The following is an 18,292-nucleotide window of genomic DNA, read 5'->3' as shown; positions in this document are numbered from 1 at the left end:
CATTAACCAATGATAATTTTACTGACTTGATTTCATACGAATACAATGGCTCACGATAAGTTGAACTAGTTAGCAATGCTTTGCAATTTCTACCATGAGCTATAATTTGCACTTGCATTGGTATCTTCTATTAAAAAAATATATCCTCATTGATTCGATAGATGAAGCATTAAAATTCTTTGTTTAACCTCTACGCATTTACATGTGACACTTAAACTGCCATAGGAATGTGTTAAACTAATTACTGCTAGGTGTTTTCTATACAAGACTCCTTCATGGAATCCTTTATGCCGTCGACCAACTGCCAAACATGCCAATTTTTCTATCTTTTCTGCTGTTCGTAAAACATTAATATGATTCCTTTGTGTGCGAAATTTTCATTGTCAAACAGGAGCCAACCAGTAAGTCGACGTTGCAAATCAATATAATCATCCACACAGCGTAATTGGCTTTTGTTGCAGCGAATATAATAAACAGGACATTCTACAAAATCTACATTTTCCTCATGGCAATATCACCTCCATTTATTTTCATTCGCTTCAAATGTCTCAGTGAATTCAGTGTCAAATGGTTTATCAAACTGAGTTGGTTGCTTTTTTTTTCTTCACTAAGAGGCAGCCCTCAATCAATATCAGAATCAGACTCTGAGGTATTGAATTCAACTTCTTCCTCTCCATTAACTGAGACACAACCACCAGGAGCCAAATGACTTTTAACACTCGCCAAAATGTAGGGTTCAGTGAGTTCCCAGAATCTATCAGCATTGGCTCCTTGAAATCCTATCCAAAACACTCTTCCCTTCCTTTTGGTTCTGCATTCTAAGGATCTTGCCTGTAATGATTTGATGATCCTTTCAGTGCCCCCGCAGCCACCACCTTTCAGCTTCAACAAAATGTCACCTGAGGAAGTTCTCAAGCCTCCAAACATATACCAATATGCAAGAACACGAGCTGATAACCACCTATGAATAAGCTTCGGAATCATGGGTCGGCCGTTCAACCAGAACTGATCGGCAAAGAAACCAAAATAAGAGTGTGCGACAGTACAAAATTGATTTAACACCTCGTCATCATCTGTAGACCTACTTGAAGAAGTTAACCATTCATAAAACCTTTCATGAATATGTACTTTTAGAGAAGAGTGAACCTTGGAATTCTGATCAAATTCAAAAAGGATGGCATGATTCCTTCGCTCCTCGTCTGATTCTATTCTTACACCACCTAGTAGTAAGCCAACTAGAATCTCACGCTGTTCGTTGTTGAGCTTCATGCTTATTTTTCTCTTAACTATCTTCCTGTTCAAGCTAATAACTTCTTGTAGCTTTTCCAAAAGTTCAGCCTTTAGTTCATATTTTTTAAGGCGCATGATATCATAGATCTTTTCAGCTTTAACACAATCTCCTGAAGCAAGATAGCCTTCTAAAATGGCATTACATGACCGGGCACTACTACCAATTGTCCCATTCGTATGCATCTCATTAAATACATCTTCAGCCTTCTCAAGGTTGCCAACTCTCACCAAGGATTCCAGGTATATATTATAGATCCTCCTATTGGGACTGCATTTGGTCAGGCATTGATAGAATGCTGTTGCCAACTTATCATCTAAACCCAAACTGAAGTACATAGACATCAAATCTTCATAGGCAGGCATGAGATGTTTCATTCCAGTTCCAACGTACACTTCAAAAATTGCTTCAGCAATTTCAATCTCCTCCACCTTTGACATGATCTCTATGATTTTAAGATATGCAGCCGAACTAACAGGTATATTTTGCTTCTTCATCGTATCAAATATCTCCAGTGATTTCATGGGTTCTCCGACTCTTGCATAAAGGTCCATGCGATAAACAAAAGCCTTAGGTGGGATACTACAATCACCCTGAAGAAGCTTGAGCCACGTGTTTTCTGTTTCTTCTACATTCCCTTCTTTCGAGTAAGCCCTCATGATGGAGATGAATACATCTGTACTCTCTTTGAACCCAGCAATTTTCATTTCTTTCCTTAGAGCTGCAATCCTTTCCGTGTCAATGGTGTCTTGATAGCTGTGGAGCCAGATCAAACCAGCATAGATATCCTGATGCACCTCAAGATCACAAGTGATTATGTTGTGGAAGATGAACTCAGCTTGTCTAAGATAATGCTTTACTTTGCCACCCGGTTGACTCACGATGGCTCTGAAGAGAGAGTTGTGCAAGCTCAGGCGTGGCCTATAGCCGCCCAATTGAATCATCTTGTTATAAATGCCGCAAGCTTCATGGAGGCAACCTTCGACAGGAGCACTCAGATAAGCTACTGTCAATATGTGAAAAGTGGACTCACTGGGGACACGACCTTGCTTCACGATAGCGTCAAAGATCTCTCTACATTTTGCAAATTTCCGGTCCTTTCCCAAATAATCAGCAAGCTTTGTCGCAAGAGCTAAATCAAAGTGGAACCAGTGCTGCTGTGACATCCATTTGTACACCTGAAAAGAAAACCAAGAGCAATCCAGCATCAGGAGTTGGTTTTATGCAGAAGAAATCAAGAACAACACCGTTGATGCTGGAAAAAAAAATCTATATTTTAGGGGGGAAAAAGAACAAACTGAGTTTAAGCCAACCGAATAAGTGATTTAGGCATATAAACAAACAGATGATGGGCAGAGCGGAGATAACTACTGGCACGCACCCGGAAGCTGGCTTCGTTCTCCCGGATTCGCATACAGTGGACAGCGACGTAGGTGGCGTCTTCTTGCCTGATCCACTTGCGCTGCGCGTTGAGGATTCTGACGAAAGTGGAGTGCTTGTAGGACGGCAGTTCCTTGCAGAGCCACGCGATCTTGGACCTCCTCCATTGCTCTGGGAGATCCTCGAGCTGGACCACCTGGAGCTCAGGCGAGGGAAGTGACCTCATATCCCTCTCTTGGGCCACGTCATGGAACCACGGCTCGACGGAAGGTGGTGGCTCCTTTTCTTCCAAATCCTCCTCGTCTGATGCTTCCGCTTGCTGCAGCGGCTCCTCGATCGAAAAGGAAGAACTTTTAGGCGCAATTGTAACATTATCGGAAGCGTGAGCCCGCAACGGGCGGAAAGTAAGGGAGGATGCGCGGTTTTGGCAGAGAGCGCGGTGGCGGATGCGGATGCGGATAGGAGTGGAGGGGGCGGCGAGGGCGCTTGTGAGAGCGGAGGCGTGGTAGAAGGCGACGCTCATCACGAGAGAAGCGATTGAAGGAGGGGGCAGAAGGCGTGCCCTTGGGGGTCGAGCAGAGAAGCGGTGCTCTTCTTCCTTGCAGTTGGAGAGAGCAGAGGATGGGGTGGAACAGTGGGAGGGGGATGGAATCTGAACCGGCCGGCCCCGGGTGGCCAACTTGGATTGATACATTTGACCGGGTTTTTTTTTTTTTTTTTTGGGTTCTTCTACACTATCCCAACGATTATCAAAAAATTACAATTAATTACGACGAAAAAAAATATTATCTCAACTTCATCGAGTCAAACCCTATTTTCCGATTTCTTCTTACACACACTCACGTCATCCATCTATTTTCCAGACAGAAGAGATTGGTCTGATATTACACATGAGTTGAATAATTTTAACTTAAAAATAAAGCTTTTGTCTGCTTTTTCTAAAACTACTATAGAAAATCATAAATTTTGTCGACTCATATCAAGATCACTCCACTCAACTAATTTCAATCGACTCGATTTATTACAATAATAAATTTATCATTCAAATAGATGTTTTTTTTAGTAAATTCAAGATCTCTTCGTTCAATTCAACTTCAATAGATAATATTTTTTTATACTCAATTGTCTAATTGACTCAACAATTCTTGGTCAACTCAACTTAAGTATTTTGACTTAACTTGCGATTGAGTTAGCATATTAACCTTATCGTATAAACTTCTATTGAAAAAATAATCATAGTTTACAATTTCTCAAAATCTATTTATTTGTATATCTTCAAGTGTTATTGATGCTTCTTATCCTTGAGTCCATTTTGCTCTAAGTCATCAAACCAATAACCGTAATTAATCATGTGAGTTATGTCAAGCTCTTGGTCAATCTTGATCTCTTAGTCTTCTAATCAATTTGCCAAGCTCCTAGCAATTGGTCTCTTGGACTTTCAATCATCCTACCAAACTCCTAATCAATCTTAATCTCTTGAACTTTTGATCATCTTAAGATCCGAGCTTGACTCGACTCGACCTCTTATTACTTTCAATCATCCTATTAAGCTTTTCATCAATCTTAATCTCTTAGACAACTTGTTAATCTACTGATCAACCTTGACTTCTTGAACTTTCTATCAACATGTGAATCTCCTCTTGAATTTTTCAATCAAAGCTTAATCAACCTTGACTTATTAAACTTTCAATCAACCACCACATTCAACAACCTAATGGAACTCCATAACTAGCATAATTATCGACTTAACAGCTCGTAGCCAAAATTTTAATTCCCATGAGTGAGTTTCAGTATTTATCCTAAAACCATCAATGTAAACAAACCTGAATGATATGAAAGAAGTTGATTCAGGATCACGTTAAGCATTAACAGCCAACCTAAAAATATTAACTCAAGTATGTAACCTTTCATACAATTTCTCCATTTAGCTGCCCCCGCCCCAACAGTCTCACTGATAGGCACTCAGATAACAAAGAACCAGATTTAACTCGAGTGATGGAGCAACTCTGCAAAATAAGGCCTCAGTCAAGTCTGCTGAATACTAAAAACAGGGGCACAGTTCTCTAAGGTGAATCTCATAGCTATTATTCAGTATTATAATCATCCATTGCTAATCGTTAAATCATACAGGATTTCATCAAATGATAGATACTGGTAAATCCTTCTTTGAGTTTGAAGGTTGATTATTGGTGTAGTCGATAAAGTAAGATTACAATACCATTTCAACCGAGTACTTACCAAGGAAAAGATAAGATTATTGGTGTAGCCTATGAAGAAACACCTCCTATCTTCTAAGCCATGCTACTGGGAGGAAACCCCTAAGCTTTTTCCTGAAGACAAAAGAAAGTGCAGAGCCAAGTAGAGGCCAAGTTGCGACAATGGCGATATAAGCTAACAGCCACCTGGAAATATCATAGCGCCGCGAAAGCTGATTTAGAGATCTCTTCACTGGTGCAGTCATATCATGGATGGTTTTAGTAATGCCTTCAGCCTCCTCTTTGTGAGCTGGCTCCACTGGTTCAGGGCCGATAATGTTTTCCGTTGGATCAGATTTTTTGACACTAAGCACACCATCAACTTCAGGTTTGTTGCTGTCATAGGACAATCTATCAACATGCAAGTCGTCTTTGGTCACGAGGTTTGTTCCTTCAGTAATTATTGGAGCAACCATTCCATCTTCCACTATATTAACATATGGGACCTTGTCAATGTCTGACTCGAGGGAATGATGCATACCAAAGTTTTGTGTCTGCATCAATTGTTTATATTGGATCAAAACTGATGATTATGTCAATTAACTCATGACTAGTGATTGTGAACCCATATTGCTAAATCAAGTCTCAATATATAAGTATGCCATATATCGGAGGTTAAGAATGCTACCTTTTTCTGTACATGCATGAATGGACTTGAATGTAGAACATCAAGGTATTCGACAACCGCTCCAACCCACCTGCAAAAGAAAATTCAGTTACTTGGAGAGTACAAGAATTGAGTCCCATATTTTATGATTTGTTTACTTCACAAAATGAAATAAACAAGGAATGAAATAGCTAAAATAGCTGGAGACATAAATAAGAATGATTATTTTTAAATTTGCTTCATGAAAAATAATGCACATGGAATAATTATTTCTGCATTTGATTTGTGTTTTGTAGGCATATAACGGGTATAAACAAGGAATAACTCCAAAAGAATGAAATATCCCGTTGGGCTCTCACTTAATCAACCCACTCCTGCTCGCTTGGTCCATCATGATTTGCCTACTAGGCCTCTGACCAGTTGATTTAAGCAACTTGATCAACTTGTTTGGCCCATTTGATTAGCCTAATCACACTAGCCTGATTAGCCCATTGGCTCTATCTGCCTGCTCACTTTCCCCAAGTTGGCCAATCCACTTGATTCATCTACCTCTACCTGGTTCAACTAGCGGGGCTAGCCTACATCAACCTAGCATGTCATATCTAGTCAATCTCATCGATTTAACTCTCCTAATCATTCAATCCACTTAGTTCATTTGACCCATCTACTTTACTTGATCCATCTAACTTGCCAATGCATATGGCCTATTTGAGTCACTTGGCCCGTCCAACCCAACTAGTCTATCCATTCCTATCGTCTAGCTCGAACCACTTAATGTATTTGATCCATCCACCCAATCCACCCATCTAGTCATTCAAACTATGTATTTCATGAAAAACAAAGGTAGAAATAATTATTGTTCAGAGAATGGAATAGAGTATAAATAAGTATTCTTGAAAAAGAATAATAACTAAGAAGGATGAATGAGGAATAACAATGTCATGAGAATTGATATTCCAAGTTTATTTGTGATTAATATAACAAACATAGAATATTTATTCCATGAGAATTAATAAGGAATAAAATAATTATTAGTGGGTTAAGAAGACAATTCAGAATAACACGGGCATAGAGTTTCCCAATACAAGGACACGGATGTATAGCATCAGGAAATACATTAGAGCTCCAGATAATGTAACATGCCTTTGTTTAATGGAATTTGTGCCAAACCATCATGTTATACTTCTTACTGTCTATGCTGTAGTCAGCACGGCAAAAATGTTTAGAAGAGTGCCTACTAAAATGGCCAACAAGTTTCATCTGGCAGGAATTCTCAATACCCCCCAAAAAGTAAAAAAGATGACAGTCAAGATAGCTAGTGTAGATGCAAGTACCATAGACTTTTTGCTGTAAGCCCTTTGAAATATGCAAGATGCCCACCATGCGTTGTAGTCGCTAATACAACATTTTTGTTTGCCCTATGAAATCGGTGAACTGAGAAGAAAGAAACAAAGGTATGTCTTGCAAAACACAATATCTTAAGAGAGAGAAAATGCTTTTCAAAGATTTACCTGCATTCATCCCAGGGAATGGCTTCTCTCGTACAGACTGGGTCATCTAATGCATTAATGCACAACAATGGAACAGCTACCTTTCCAATAAAATTCACACTGCTACAGCACCGATAGTAGGTATCTACAGTCTGAAAAAAATACAATATATTTTCAACCCACAAAATTGATTCCAGACAAGTCAGATGAAAGTACCTCAAACCTCCCAACATGACAAGTGGCATGATTGTCAAAGTCACGGACAGAGGTTGACTGCAAAAGCAGCAGTGGAAAATAAACAGAAAAGCCATTCAGTAAGTCAAATATTTATCAAATTAAAATGATATTTAATCCACATCATGTTCAAGTTCAAAGCTGAGTTGACTACTCTATTGAGGTACCGCCCTTACTGCTATTGTGGTTTTTACGGCACAGTGCAAATAAAACAAAATAGCATTTAGTGAACCTAGAAAAAAAATACAACTTCCCCTAAGAAGAAATTGAATCTCAGAAAACCATGCTTAAATCCTAGCCAAGAAAAGAAACATCTTATGGCATTTTACCATTTTGTGTATCCAAAGTTCAATATTACTTATAACACCCACCATACCTTGGAATTTACCAAAAGCACACTTTCTCAAAGTGAAAAGTCAGAAGTACCATTCCGCTCATCTACCTGCTCTCCAAACCATGCAGAAAATTGACCAGTCTAAACTGTTGCCAGAATGAACTGTGTTGATGCTCATAAAATGTCTAAATTTGTGTTGGTGCAATCATTTCCCAAGTGATGGAGTTCGACCAAATGGTATTGGGAAAGTTGTAGGTACACTTGTACGTCAAGTGGTCAAGTTCAACCAAGTGATTTTGATGTTTGGATAAAGAGTTTAAGTTAGATCTATTTTGTGTTTATTGACAAAGTTTATCAAGTGTGCAAGTTTATTGCAAGTGAAATGAAAGACGTCCAAACATGTCAAGCTTGACCGAATATTTGCCTGAATGATTGGATATTTGGCAAATGAAAATACAACCAGGTCAAGAGTGATAGGATGTTTGGCGGATGGAAGTCTTAGTAGGTGTCACAATTGGTTGAATATCAAGTAGACAAGGAAGACTTGGAGGTTAGACCTCTTGGCAAAGAAAGAGCCAGAAGCAAGGCTTCTTGGTAGATAAGGAAGATCCAGAGTTGTGACCTCTTGGCAAGTAAGTCTTAGTTGTGAGAGTCAAGTGACTTGTACTTTGGGTTCAAGTAGATCTTAGACTTAGGCGATGACTCCATCCTAGATTGGTTGTAGTCAATGATCCAATAGAATGGAGGTTGGTCTCAGTCATTTGGAAGTTAAGAAGCAAATAATTAACTCTATAATTAAATAAAGATTTATTCATCTGTGCACTGACTGAGATTAATGCATCGAACTGATGAAGCACACTGATTCTTCATCAGAGGATATCTACTTTGTCTTTTGGGCATTTCATCAGCACACTACATTATCATCCCAATTAATTACTATTCAATCCTACACATGTTCACTTCCAATTGTAGTGTTTCAACACGTTCAATTTTACCTTTCTGATTCCCTCCCAGTTTGCGAGTCGAGTCAATGTAGATTGATGCCTGAGGCAAAAGTATTGTCAGTCTATATCCAAAATTTAGTCTACTGCAGTATAACCTTTGAACACTGTAAAATAATTCACAGAAGACAATTTTAAAAGAGATCCTCTGCATACTGTAAAATAATTCACCAGATATCAAGTTCAATAAGAACATACAATTGAGCATAACCTTTGAGACCAATTGCAAGAGCCTTGTCATACAATCTTTGCACAAGCTTACGAGAAATAAACCTGTCACCCACCTATAAGTAGGGATAAAACAAAGTTTACCGCATGAAAATATAGTCCAAGGAATCAAAATAGAAAATATTTATGCTATCATCTAAGACTACAAGAAATCTTCTGATTAGTTGTCGGCAACTATTTTAGTTCAAAATTGTGAAGTTATTAAAACTTCAGGAGGATTATGTGATAAGCATTATCTGGATTTAGACGTAAAAGAAAATTTCCAATTCAAGAATTGTGGAACAAATTTTTATGCTTCCCAAGTCAAACGGATAAAATAGGTTGACGTTTTCTTCCATTGTAGAATGCTTCCTAAGATGAAAGGCAAATGTATTATAAAAATGTTTCCATGTATCAAGAAAGGCAAAAATATTGGTTCAACTAGTTTCTATTCATTTCAAAACAATGTTGCTTCTGCATAGTATAGAGGTGAGGTAAGCCATCTAACCACTAGATCCCATGGTGAGCAAATAGATGCAGCACCAGCAAGAGGTGTATTCTCCCCTTCTTCCCCAAGATACTTGACCTACCATTGTAAATTAGAAACAAAAAGGCAAAAATTACTTCATAGAAAGTAGCAATCAGTAAGGAAAAAATGCAGTTGGATTCTAAAAATAACATGATCACCAAGAAATAATTCACGATAAACAAGAGAAGTTCCTGGCATGACTGAAACAAACATTGCACTGAGAAGCACCAAAAAGTTGGCCTGTGCTGCAAAGTGCCAACAGTACTATGAACTTACGTTGCAATTTAGGGGATTTCAACTGGAGAAGGTTTTTGTCTTATTGGCTCATGGCGGAATCAGCTAGATGAGCTTAGAGGAGGACTTAGGTGCATGTGATTTTAGATTCAATAAAAATAAGTTTATTTATAACTGTTATAATTTATATGTGAATAACTATAATTTATTATATCAGTAAATAACATTTTAATAAATACTATTATAATATATGAGTAAATAATTCTAAGTTACAAATAAATTAAATAACTAATTATAATAACAAGTAAGTAACAATAAGTTATTTACCAGCAATTATTCACTTATATCTTAGAGTAAATATTTACTAGAAATTGTCCACATAAGTAGTAATTGACAATAAATTATAATTACACGTCAACTATCAATGAATTAATAGTAAATAATCAATTATAATTATCGGCAATTAATTTAAATATAAGTAAATTATAATTAAGTAAAAAATTAATTACAATAAAATAGTTAATTAAAAGTTATAACTTATACCAGCTAAAATTAATTATGTTATCATTAACAATTCAATTAAAAAGTAGTGAAATCATAGCAATATGACATGATACAATACCAAAGCTGCATTGTTCTAGTCACACACTAAAACTTCAGCACGCTTCAACATTTTAAACTTGGTTCCATGAGTTCCAAACCAACCTGATATAGAATTAATTCTCCTTAGAAAAAAAAGAAAATACTTAATGTGGTGAAGAAACCTGAAAATGTGTTAGGCAAAAAGTTGTACAATATTGGAAGGGCTTTAGGATTCTTATTGCTATCTTTTCTTTAGAATATAAAAAAAACTCAAAAGGTTCATTTGCTAACAATTTTAAGATTGTTGAAGACAATCCAAAATCAACATGTGCATTTCAAAAAGACAATCCAAGAGAATAATTAGATCTACAAGTCCATGCCTATTGCTAGTTTTAATAGTTATGTTGCTGTACCAAAATATTTGCTCCAATGCTTGTCCCAACAGCAAAAATAGGAGCTTTGGGATATTCTTGATGAAGATAGTTAATGACTTCACGGAGATCTTCTGTCCATCCAGCATTATAGAAACAATCAGACTGTCAAAATAACGCTTCATGTTAGCTCTTAAAACAGAATGACACTTCAATTATTCTGTAGCCCATACAAAACTTGTTGCCTTAAGGACACTTCACCAGCATGATGTTCATTGCCAGTATGCTATCTGAAAAAACTAATTCATGCCTTTGAAAATTTTCTAACCTGATTATGAGCATGAACTCCCTAGTTAGAAATTTCTTTAGATGATGATTATGAAGCACAACTTAATCGTTTCATAAGCATAAATGTACATTTACAAAGTACAAAACAATGAACTAATCATCCTCACAAAAATTCATAGAATGCAAATCAGTGTCTGAAGATTCAGTCTGTACTACCCATCTAAGCGTAAGGTGGCAAATCTGAACCACATCAGAATGATGAAAATTGGGTTATCTTTCCAATAAAGATTGAGATGATAGGTGTATCAGTCTGAAAACAAGTCAGTACACTGACCAACAGTATATGGGTCCCTAAAAGCCCTATAGTCTTTTTGTGTTGTTTTAAGTTTCAACCACTTCCTGCATCTATAAAACCCCACTTCAATCTTTTCTCTTAAGTTGTCTTTTCCTCTCTCACTCTCTCTTATTCTCTCCTAATTTCTCTAACTCAACATCAGATGCTCTTACACTCTTGTTTCTTTTTTATGCTTGATTTGTGAAGTTCACAAGGTGAGCCTTGCGCATGGAGGAATTCTTACAATTAGGTAATTAATCATTTCACAAGCATAAATATGCATCTACATAGTACAAAAACAATGAACTAATTATGCTCAGAAATAAACTTAAAATAAAATTTTATTTGAAGTTTCAATTGGTACCATTCACCTGAACTTAAGTAGCTACTTCAACTTATATTAGAATGATGAAAATTGGGTTGTCTTTCCAGTGCAAATAAAAACAAATGGTGTGTCAATCGGCGAATACAAGTGAAAATACTGATGCCAACAATAAATAGGTCTCTAAAAGCTCTATAGTCTTTTGTGTTGTTTTATTCCATTCCTGCGTCCGTAAAACCCCTCTCCAATCCTTTCTCTTTCTTCAGTTCTCTTTTTCTCTCTCACACTCTCTTACCATCTCCTAATTTTCTACTCAATATTAAACTCTTTCAATCTCTTAGCTCCTTTTTAGAGGCTAGACTTGTGAAGTTGATGAGGTGAACCTTTCTCTAAGAGGAATTCTTGGTTTTGGCAAAATTAGCCAATACCGAAATGATTGATATATTATCTTGTTGATATGTGCTTGATTTTATTCTGTTTTCCGATTCATTTATTAATACTCTACTTGATTGCACACAATTATATTTAATAGTTGTATTTGAGTTTTATGTCTTATAAGAAATTATAAGAATGGTTAGTCATTTATTTACCCCCTCTACTCAATCATTAAAGCAAAGCTCCAACATTTGAATTAACAACTCAAGGAGAAATGACTTCTCAAGCGGGGCAATCGACCTCTAGGACACCATTGTTTGAAGGACTAGAATGAAAACACACTCCAAAGAGGAATTTAAAGTGTGGATGACATTTAGACAAGGTTTCAAAGATCCAATAAATGATAAAGGAAGTTCATGGATTTGCAAAAATAGAGTGCAGAACAAAAAAATCAAGCAGATGGAAGAGCAACCATCACCATCCAACATGGGTTATCAATGGAAGAGTCGAAGAATGTGAGGTAATACTGAAATACTAAGAACCAGAGGAGAAACTCAAGATAGCCAAGAGAGACATCTAAGTAAAACAGTTGCAGAACTTCAAGATGCAAGATGGAGAATCTATGGACCAAATGCCTAGAAGGTATAAGAATATATACAATGGGCTATTTACAATTGGATAGAAGATTGAGAGCCAAAACTTAATCGGATATATAGTGAAGATATTTCCTCGAATTTGTTCTGCACCTCAATAGTGAATGCATATAAATTAACATAGGATAAAGTCTTATTTGTTGAATGAGGTCTTTTACACAGTAGAGTTTAAGGAAGAATCAAATCTAAGTTAAAGAGAGACAAAAATACATATATAGCATTAGTGGCCAAGGAAGAATAAAAAGAGAAAAATATCAAGAAGACCTATAATAAAGGTGTTGAGGATGACTAATTGTCCTCTTTAACATCAGATGACAGCAATGAAGATTCTCAACATAGCAACATATGTTAAAGAGAATGATGATGAAAACAGGAACATGAGCACAAGCAACATCAAAAGGATGATTAAGAGCAAGGGATGAAGCAAGGATAAAGAAAAGGACAAAAGTATTACATCAATTGCAATGAAAAAGGTCACTGTCAAAGCAATTTCCCCAAATTGAAGAAAAAGGAAGAATAAGAAATCATTAAAACAGCATAGGATGACACACAATCTGATTCATCCAATGAAGAAACACCTCTGAGACATTATCACCACTTGGCATTGGTGGTGATTGACGATCTTGTGAAAAGCTCAAGTGACAAAGAGGGTGATGATCCAAGTTTAATCATCATCATCAAATGACTTGAATAACGGTAATGAGGTAAAGTCTCTCTCAATTGATACAATGTTAGGGGCCAAGGGAAATTTGACAAAGTCATTATCTAAATCTGAGGATGAAGCTAAAATATATGAAAAAAAATAATCTTACTCTAAAACAAGGATAATCTAAAAGAGGTTAAACCTAGAGTAATCATATTTTAGAACAAATGCTAGTGCTACTACTTAAAAAAGACAATAGGAACCGAAGCAACTTCTTGATCATACCACTGACCATGGACATGCAAGATAAGGACCCGAAGCAGCATTGTCTAACTTATGGTAACAATCTAGCAGTAACTTCAAAGAAAATGGTCCCATACTTAAGCAAAAATCTTACAGTAATTGAGATGCCTCCAAGGCCTCTATGATTGCTCACAACAACATGCCACCCATGTTTTGCAATTGAATACGCACAATGCCTTAGATACTGCCAAGTCAAGTCAATGAAAAATTAGTTTTTTGATCCACAGAATCATTTACTTCAGCAGGAGTTAAAACTTAAGAAATAGATGGTATTTCATGTTAGCAATGTATAAAAAGCAAGTGAACATTCCCATTTATAGCCTCTAAGATAACTCTAGTTTCATTTTGAATTGACCATGGTTCAAAATTCTTAACTTACATTCAAACACACTCCATTACACAGAACAATAACCACAGTTGAAATTCTTATATCAAAACATGGTGTCTGTCCAGATTGTTTGAGCTCTCTAATTGCAGCCACAATTATTGCATGAGAAAATTATTGTTATAGTTGATATTGAGATTTGGGACTTTGCATCTGAGATTTCTATCACTTTCTAACCTTTGATGCAGTCTTCGGGAAGATAGGCATACATTTTCAACAATTTGTCCAAAAATTAGTTTGACAAGCTAATTGAAATCCTTTGGCATCAATAACTAGAGGATGTTAATAATGTGAATTTTACAAAAACTTATTTCACATGAATGGATTTATGGAAGTAAACTACTTTGCCACCAATATAGACAACCTGAAAAAGGAAGCTTACAGGAGAAAAAGAATCACTTGTCAACCCTGGCACCACAACTGCAATTGGTGTCCTGTCATCTTTTGAAATGGGGATGTCAGTGAAAGAGGGCTCTCCTATAACTGCATATTGTGAATATGAATTATGAACTTTGCTCATACAAAATTTATGAAGAACATCAGAAGTACACAAGTGTATCCTATCAGAAAAATTGAACCATCCATAAACAAGTGAAAAGGAAAATAAAGGTAAGTATCTAATCATTAAACAGTCCAGTGACAATTTACTTCCTACTCACAATTATGTGAGAAAAAGATATATTCATGTGTGCTTTAGTTGAGAGTAAATCAGCATTTTATTCAATAGAAGCGAGAATAGTTATGCTTCAAAGAAAAGTCAAACGACAAAAATAATGAAATAATAAAAAGTATAATTTGAATTCTACACTTCAGAATAAACCTACGGTACCAAGTATTAATCACTTGAGTATTGATGAACCAGAGTTACTACCCATTTTGACAGTAAGTGACTGAGATATCCATGGTTATCAAGTTTTATATCAAGAATGCTAGCCCATTAAATATAAATGGTGCATTAAATTTGACAGCACATTAAATATAAATGGTGCATTAAATTTGACTGCTGTCAATTCAATTCTCACGTGCTAATTACGTGTAGCAACCATCATCTTCATATAGAAAGCAGCAACCACCAGACAGCAAATTGTAAAGATATCAATAAAATACACAGATAAGATAACAAAGAAGAGGAGACACCAATTTCATAGGTACATGTGGACAAGCTACAAGAACGGAAAAAGTTATGGACATTCAAATACTCCATACCATCAGAAGTGAGCAACCAATCCAATGCAACAGTTTCACCATCATGCAGAGAGAATAGCTTCCTGAAATATAATAGGAAGTTGCTGAGTCTTCAAGAGAAAAGAACAATCTTGTGACCACCCACACCATGACAAATTAAATAGGCAATCATCGATCCAAGATCTTAATTTCCAAGTGAACATGAAATAAATTGAAATTGATTGTATTTGATTGTGACAAATGTTATACCTACTAACTGGTAAAGAAGTTAAGGATTAGATAATTTGACAATGTTCCAATATATTTCAGGAAAACTGAAAAAGGATAACAAAGTAATATGCTTAGATCTTTCATACATGGCCTAACATGTGAGCCTCCCTTGCTTTCCTAGTAGAAATATACATGCAAGGCAGATGCATAATGATGAGCCTAAGTCTACCAAACATTATGGTTATAGATGTTGCATGCATAGAGTTTGATTGATGCACTCTGCAGTTCAACACACAATGAAGGGTGTTAAGAGTAGAACTAGCTTGGGGTGTAGAGGTCGCACACTCCTGCTGATTTGGGGGAAAACTAGATGGCAATACATCTAATTCGATGCCCCAACCTCCAACCATACCCACTGCCAACTGATTTGGCATGATGTTAACAAGCCATACTCAGTGCTTCCCAAACCAACCTAGTACTATATCAAACTTATCAACCATATTTTCAGTCAAATCAACCTAGAGTTATGTCAAACCTTTAGGTGCTTTTTCAGTCCGACCTAGTGTTCCTGACCTTGATCTTCTAGAAGTTGTGGGTCAATTCTATATATGCTGGCCTTTAATTAATCACCCAATATTTCTCAAAGCTTGTGCATGTAAACTAGACTCCTTGATCTATATAAGGAGATGTAAACGATCTTGCAAATGCATTATAGCAATGTTCGGGTGTATGTTTAACAATAGCATAATAAGTATTTAACAATGGCATTATAGAATTTTTCTTGGTTGATCTTGTTCTAGGGTGTGACGTATATTTAACAATGGCGTAATAAGAATTTTATCCTTACTTTCATGGACGTAGTCAGGCTTGCTGAACCATGTAAGACCTGTTTTCTTTATTATTTTGTGTCTTTCTCTTCTTCATGTACCCTGTGTCAATTGCTTATGTGGCATATGATGGTATATTAATGTGTTTCTAACAACCAGTGATAGATAAGTATTAACCATTGGTATTTGAGCAGTGCCATGATCCTAAAAATAGCTTGTTAACTATAAAGCAATGTAATTGTTATGAGTGATCAGTTTCAGCTTATCAGACTTGCCCATAACATAACATTATAACTTTCATCTCACTATACAATGTCAGTGAAAATTTTAAATGTAAGGATTAATATTACTTTGTAGCAGCTGTAGCTTCATGGTAATTTAAACCTAGCATTTGGAACAGCTATACTAATGAAGTAGGAAAATACTAATCCAATTAATTGGGAAATGTCACTAGGAAAATACTAATGGAACTGGAATGGTTTGTTTTAGGCCTTTCATATTAATCAACAAGTTCTTTTACCTTGTGACATTAACCTATCTAGCTTCATGGATTCCTTCTTCCCTGCTATTTGTTTCTGCAATTCTTTTATGTTAGCTGCTCCATATTCCACATCTTCTGCTCTTCCTAAACCTAATTAGAACATAGAGAAGATAGATCTTCCAAAGAGATTTCATAGATTTTTCAGCCCAAGCTTTGTCTACCTGCTTTCACCTGCATCCAGCAACTTGATACTGGACTTAGCTTTCTATGGGACCCACCCAATTGATCTCGGAAGGCACAAAGTGTGTTAAGATATTATATGACAGAAAAAGAAAACCTCAACAGCTATGCTTGGTAGGAATATTGCTATATGGATTCTGTTTGTAGAAATAGAACATCATTTGATCACTCTGGTTTACCATTGCCCTATCCTTGGATATTATTTTGTTTAGTACAATGCTGTCAACAAGTTTCTGTGTAGTGGAGAGTTTAAAGGAGGAAATATTGAAAAGGAATAAGTATAAGAATGAGAAATGTTTATTTTGGAAAAGAAAAAACATTTTCAACATGTTGCACAAATCCATATTTGAATTCTGTGTCACCCTCCTCGCAGTTGTCTTTTCAGAGGAGAATACTGATCGTACCCTTTTAGAGTTGGGTATTCATCAAACTGACACTTGAGGAATTGAAAACAATCTTCAAAAAACAGGCATCATGCTTCCAAGGTTTCCAAACTAACAGTTATTTGTTATTTTCATGGTTGTTTAAATTATGCAGGCATCGTGAGATGGAAATATATCAATAATTATCTTTCTAAGTTCATCATTGCTTTTGAATTGCAATGAATGTATTTTTATCTCAATGTGCTTATAATATTTGATGTAGATTTAATGGTGATATTTTATAACATTATTCCAATGAAACATAAGTATCATAATCACATTCAAAATCAATTTTCAATCTCAAACCAAAATCCCTTTTTTCTTGTCTCACTGGTGAATTCGGCAGTTACTAGAAACGCTAAGCAAGCATAAAAAGAACGAGCCAATCGAACAGTAAAGGCACAGACAACATGTAAACTACAGGGGAAACAAACATTCGAAGAATCATTTGACTGAGACTTCTTCACATACAGACCATAATCTTATTAGAAAGAATGCTAGAAGCTAGCAAGAAGCTCTTCATTTTCCAATATAGCATATCGGATTCATATTAAAACAGGAAGGTAATGCAACTTGATCTAAAAAATACTTTTTGGTACCAACCTTCTATAAACAACCGACGGCGGCCTCCCAAAAAAATTCAAGAACACAGTTTGCAAATGAGGGCTCGAGAGCCACGGACTCGCCAAGTACCTGAAACCAATCGGAATAAGTATCGACCGCCCTTAAACCAATCCAACCCCGAGAAGCAAGCACAGTCGATCGAGGAGAGAACCAATTGAGCGGAAAACTCACCTCCCGTGAAGGATTCGACACTTTGAGACGACCCCCTCGTAAATCTTGGACCTGGAATTGAAGGTTAGAACCACAGGGTCCCCCCGGCACCCCCGAAAGAGGTCGCCCAAGAGGTGGATCTCGAGGAAGTTGTAGAGGAAGACTACAAGAAAGAGGAGGGCGGTGGCAAGAAAATGCGCCAACGGAACCATGGAGGCTGCCTGGTAGAGGATTCCGACGGCTGATAATCCGTCGGGGCAAGCGGAAGACGCCATGGCGTACGACGATCCGCTCGAGGGAGAGAGGATCGAGGACAGGGCGGTGGGCATGGGAGGCAG

The 18,292-nt window shown here is 36.6% G+C and overlaps 2 protein-coding genes across 3 annotated transcripts; both read right to left on the bottom strand.

Moving 5' to 3' along the window:
• Window positions 1–435: 435 nt before the first annotated feature.
• Window positions 436–3,271, bottom strand: LOC141840100 (pentatricopeptide repeat-containing protein OTP51, chloroplastic). Its single transcript, XM_074727997.1, has 2 exons — window positions 2,670–3,271; window positions 436–2,466 (listed from the first exon to the last, which is right to left on the bottom strand). Exons 1-2 carry the CDS (start codon window positions 3,189–3,191, stop codon window positions 622–624), a joined length of 2,367 nt encoding a protein of 788 aa, XP_074584098.1. The 5' UTR covers window positions 3,192–3,271; the 3' UTR covers window positions 436–621.
• A 1,477-nt stretch (window positions 3,272–4,748) lies between these two features.
• Window positions 4,749–18,280, bottom strand: LOC141835609 (embryogenesis-associated protein EMB8-like). 2 transcript variants are annotated; one of them, XM_074722996.1, is made up of 14 exons: window positions 17,976–18,280; window positions 17,784–17,873; window positions 15,022–15,083; window positions 14,198–14,298; window positions 13,525–13,614; window positions 10,555–10,677; window positions 9,305–9,382; window positions 8,788–8,873; window positions 8,584–8,632; window positions 7,237–7,293; window positions 7,042–7,172; window positions 6,865–6,948; window positions 5,552–5,621; window positions 4,749–5,417 (listed from the first exon to the last, which is right to left on the bottom strand). In XM_074722996.1, the coding sequence occupies exons 1-14, from the start codon at window positions 18,227–18,229 to the stop codon at window positions 4,953–4,955; spliced, it is 1,740 nt and encodes a 579-aa protein (XP_074579097.1). In that variant the 5' UTR covers window positions 18,230–18,280; the 3' UTR covers window positions 4,749–4,952. The 2 variants fall into 2 exon arrangements, with proteins under 2 accessions (XP_074579097.1, XP_074579102.1); XM_074723001.1 differs by having other exon boundaries at window positions 14,198–14,256.
• Between the last annotated feature and the right edge of the window lie 12 nt (window positions 18,281–18,292).

This window comes from Curcuma longa, chromosome 1, assembly GCF_044706935.1.
Source record: "Curcuma longa cultivar G26 ecotype Majalengka, Jawa Barat chromosome 1, ITB_CL_G26_1.1, whole genome shotgun sequence".
Taxonomy (NCBI): domain Eukaryota; kingdom Viridiplantae; phylum Streptophyta; class Magnoliopsida; order Zingiberales; family Zingiberaceae; genus Curcuma; species Curcuma longa.
The sequence above is the reverse complement of the archived record's forward strand: the minus strand, read 5'-3'. Positions and strand labels throughout refer to the sequence as shown.

What these genes read in the sequence shown, in the direction of transcription:
- LOC141835609 (XM_074722996.1), bottom strand. Translation starts at nt 18,229, where the DNA reads ATGGCGTCTTCCGCTTGCCCCGACGGATTATCAGCCGTCGGAATCCTC. An exon ending in CAAGTGATTCTTTTTCTCCT is followed by an intron (nt 13,615 to 14,197) that starts GTAAGCTTCCTT and finishes TTGACTTGGCAG; the next exon opens with TATCTAAGGCATTGTGCGTA. An exon ending in CTTACAGCAAAAAGTCTATG is followed by an intron (nt 5,622 to 6,864) that starts GTACTTGCATCT and finishes TTTCTTTTGCAG; the next exon opens with GTGGGTTGGAGCGGTTGTCG.
- LOC141840100 (XM_074727997.1), bottom strand. Translation starts at nt 3,191, where the DNA reads ATGAGCGTCGCCTTCTACCACGCCTCCGCTCTCACAAGCGCCCTCGCC. An exon ending in AGAACGAAGCCAGCTTCCGG is followed by an intron (nt 2,467 to 2,669) that starts GTGCGTGCCAGT and finishes TTTTCTTTTCAG; the next exon opens with GTGTACAAATGGATGTCACA.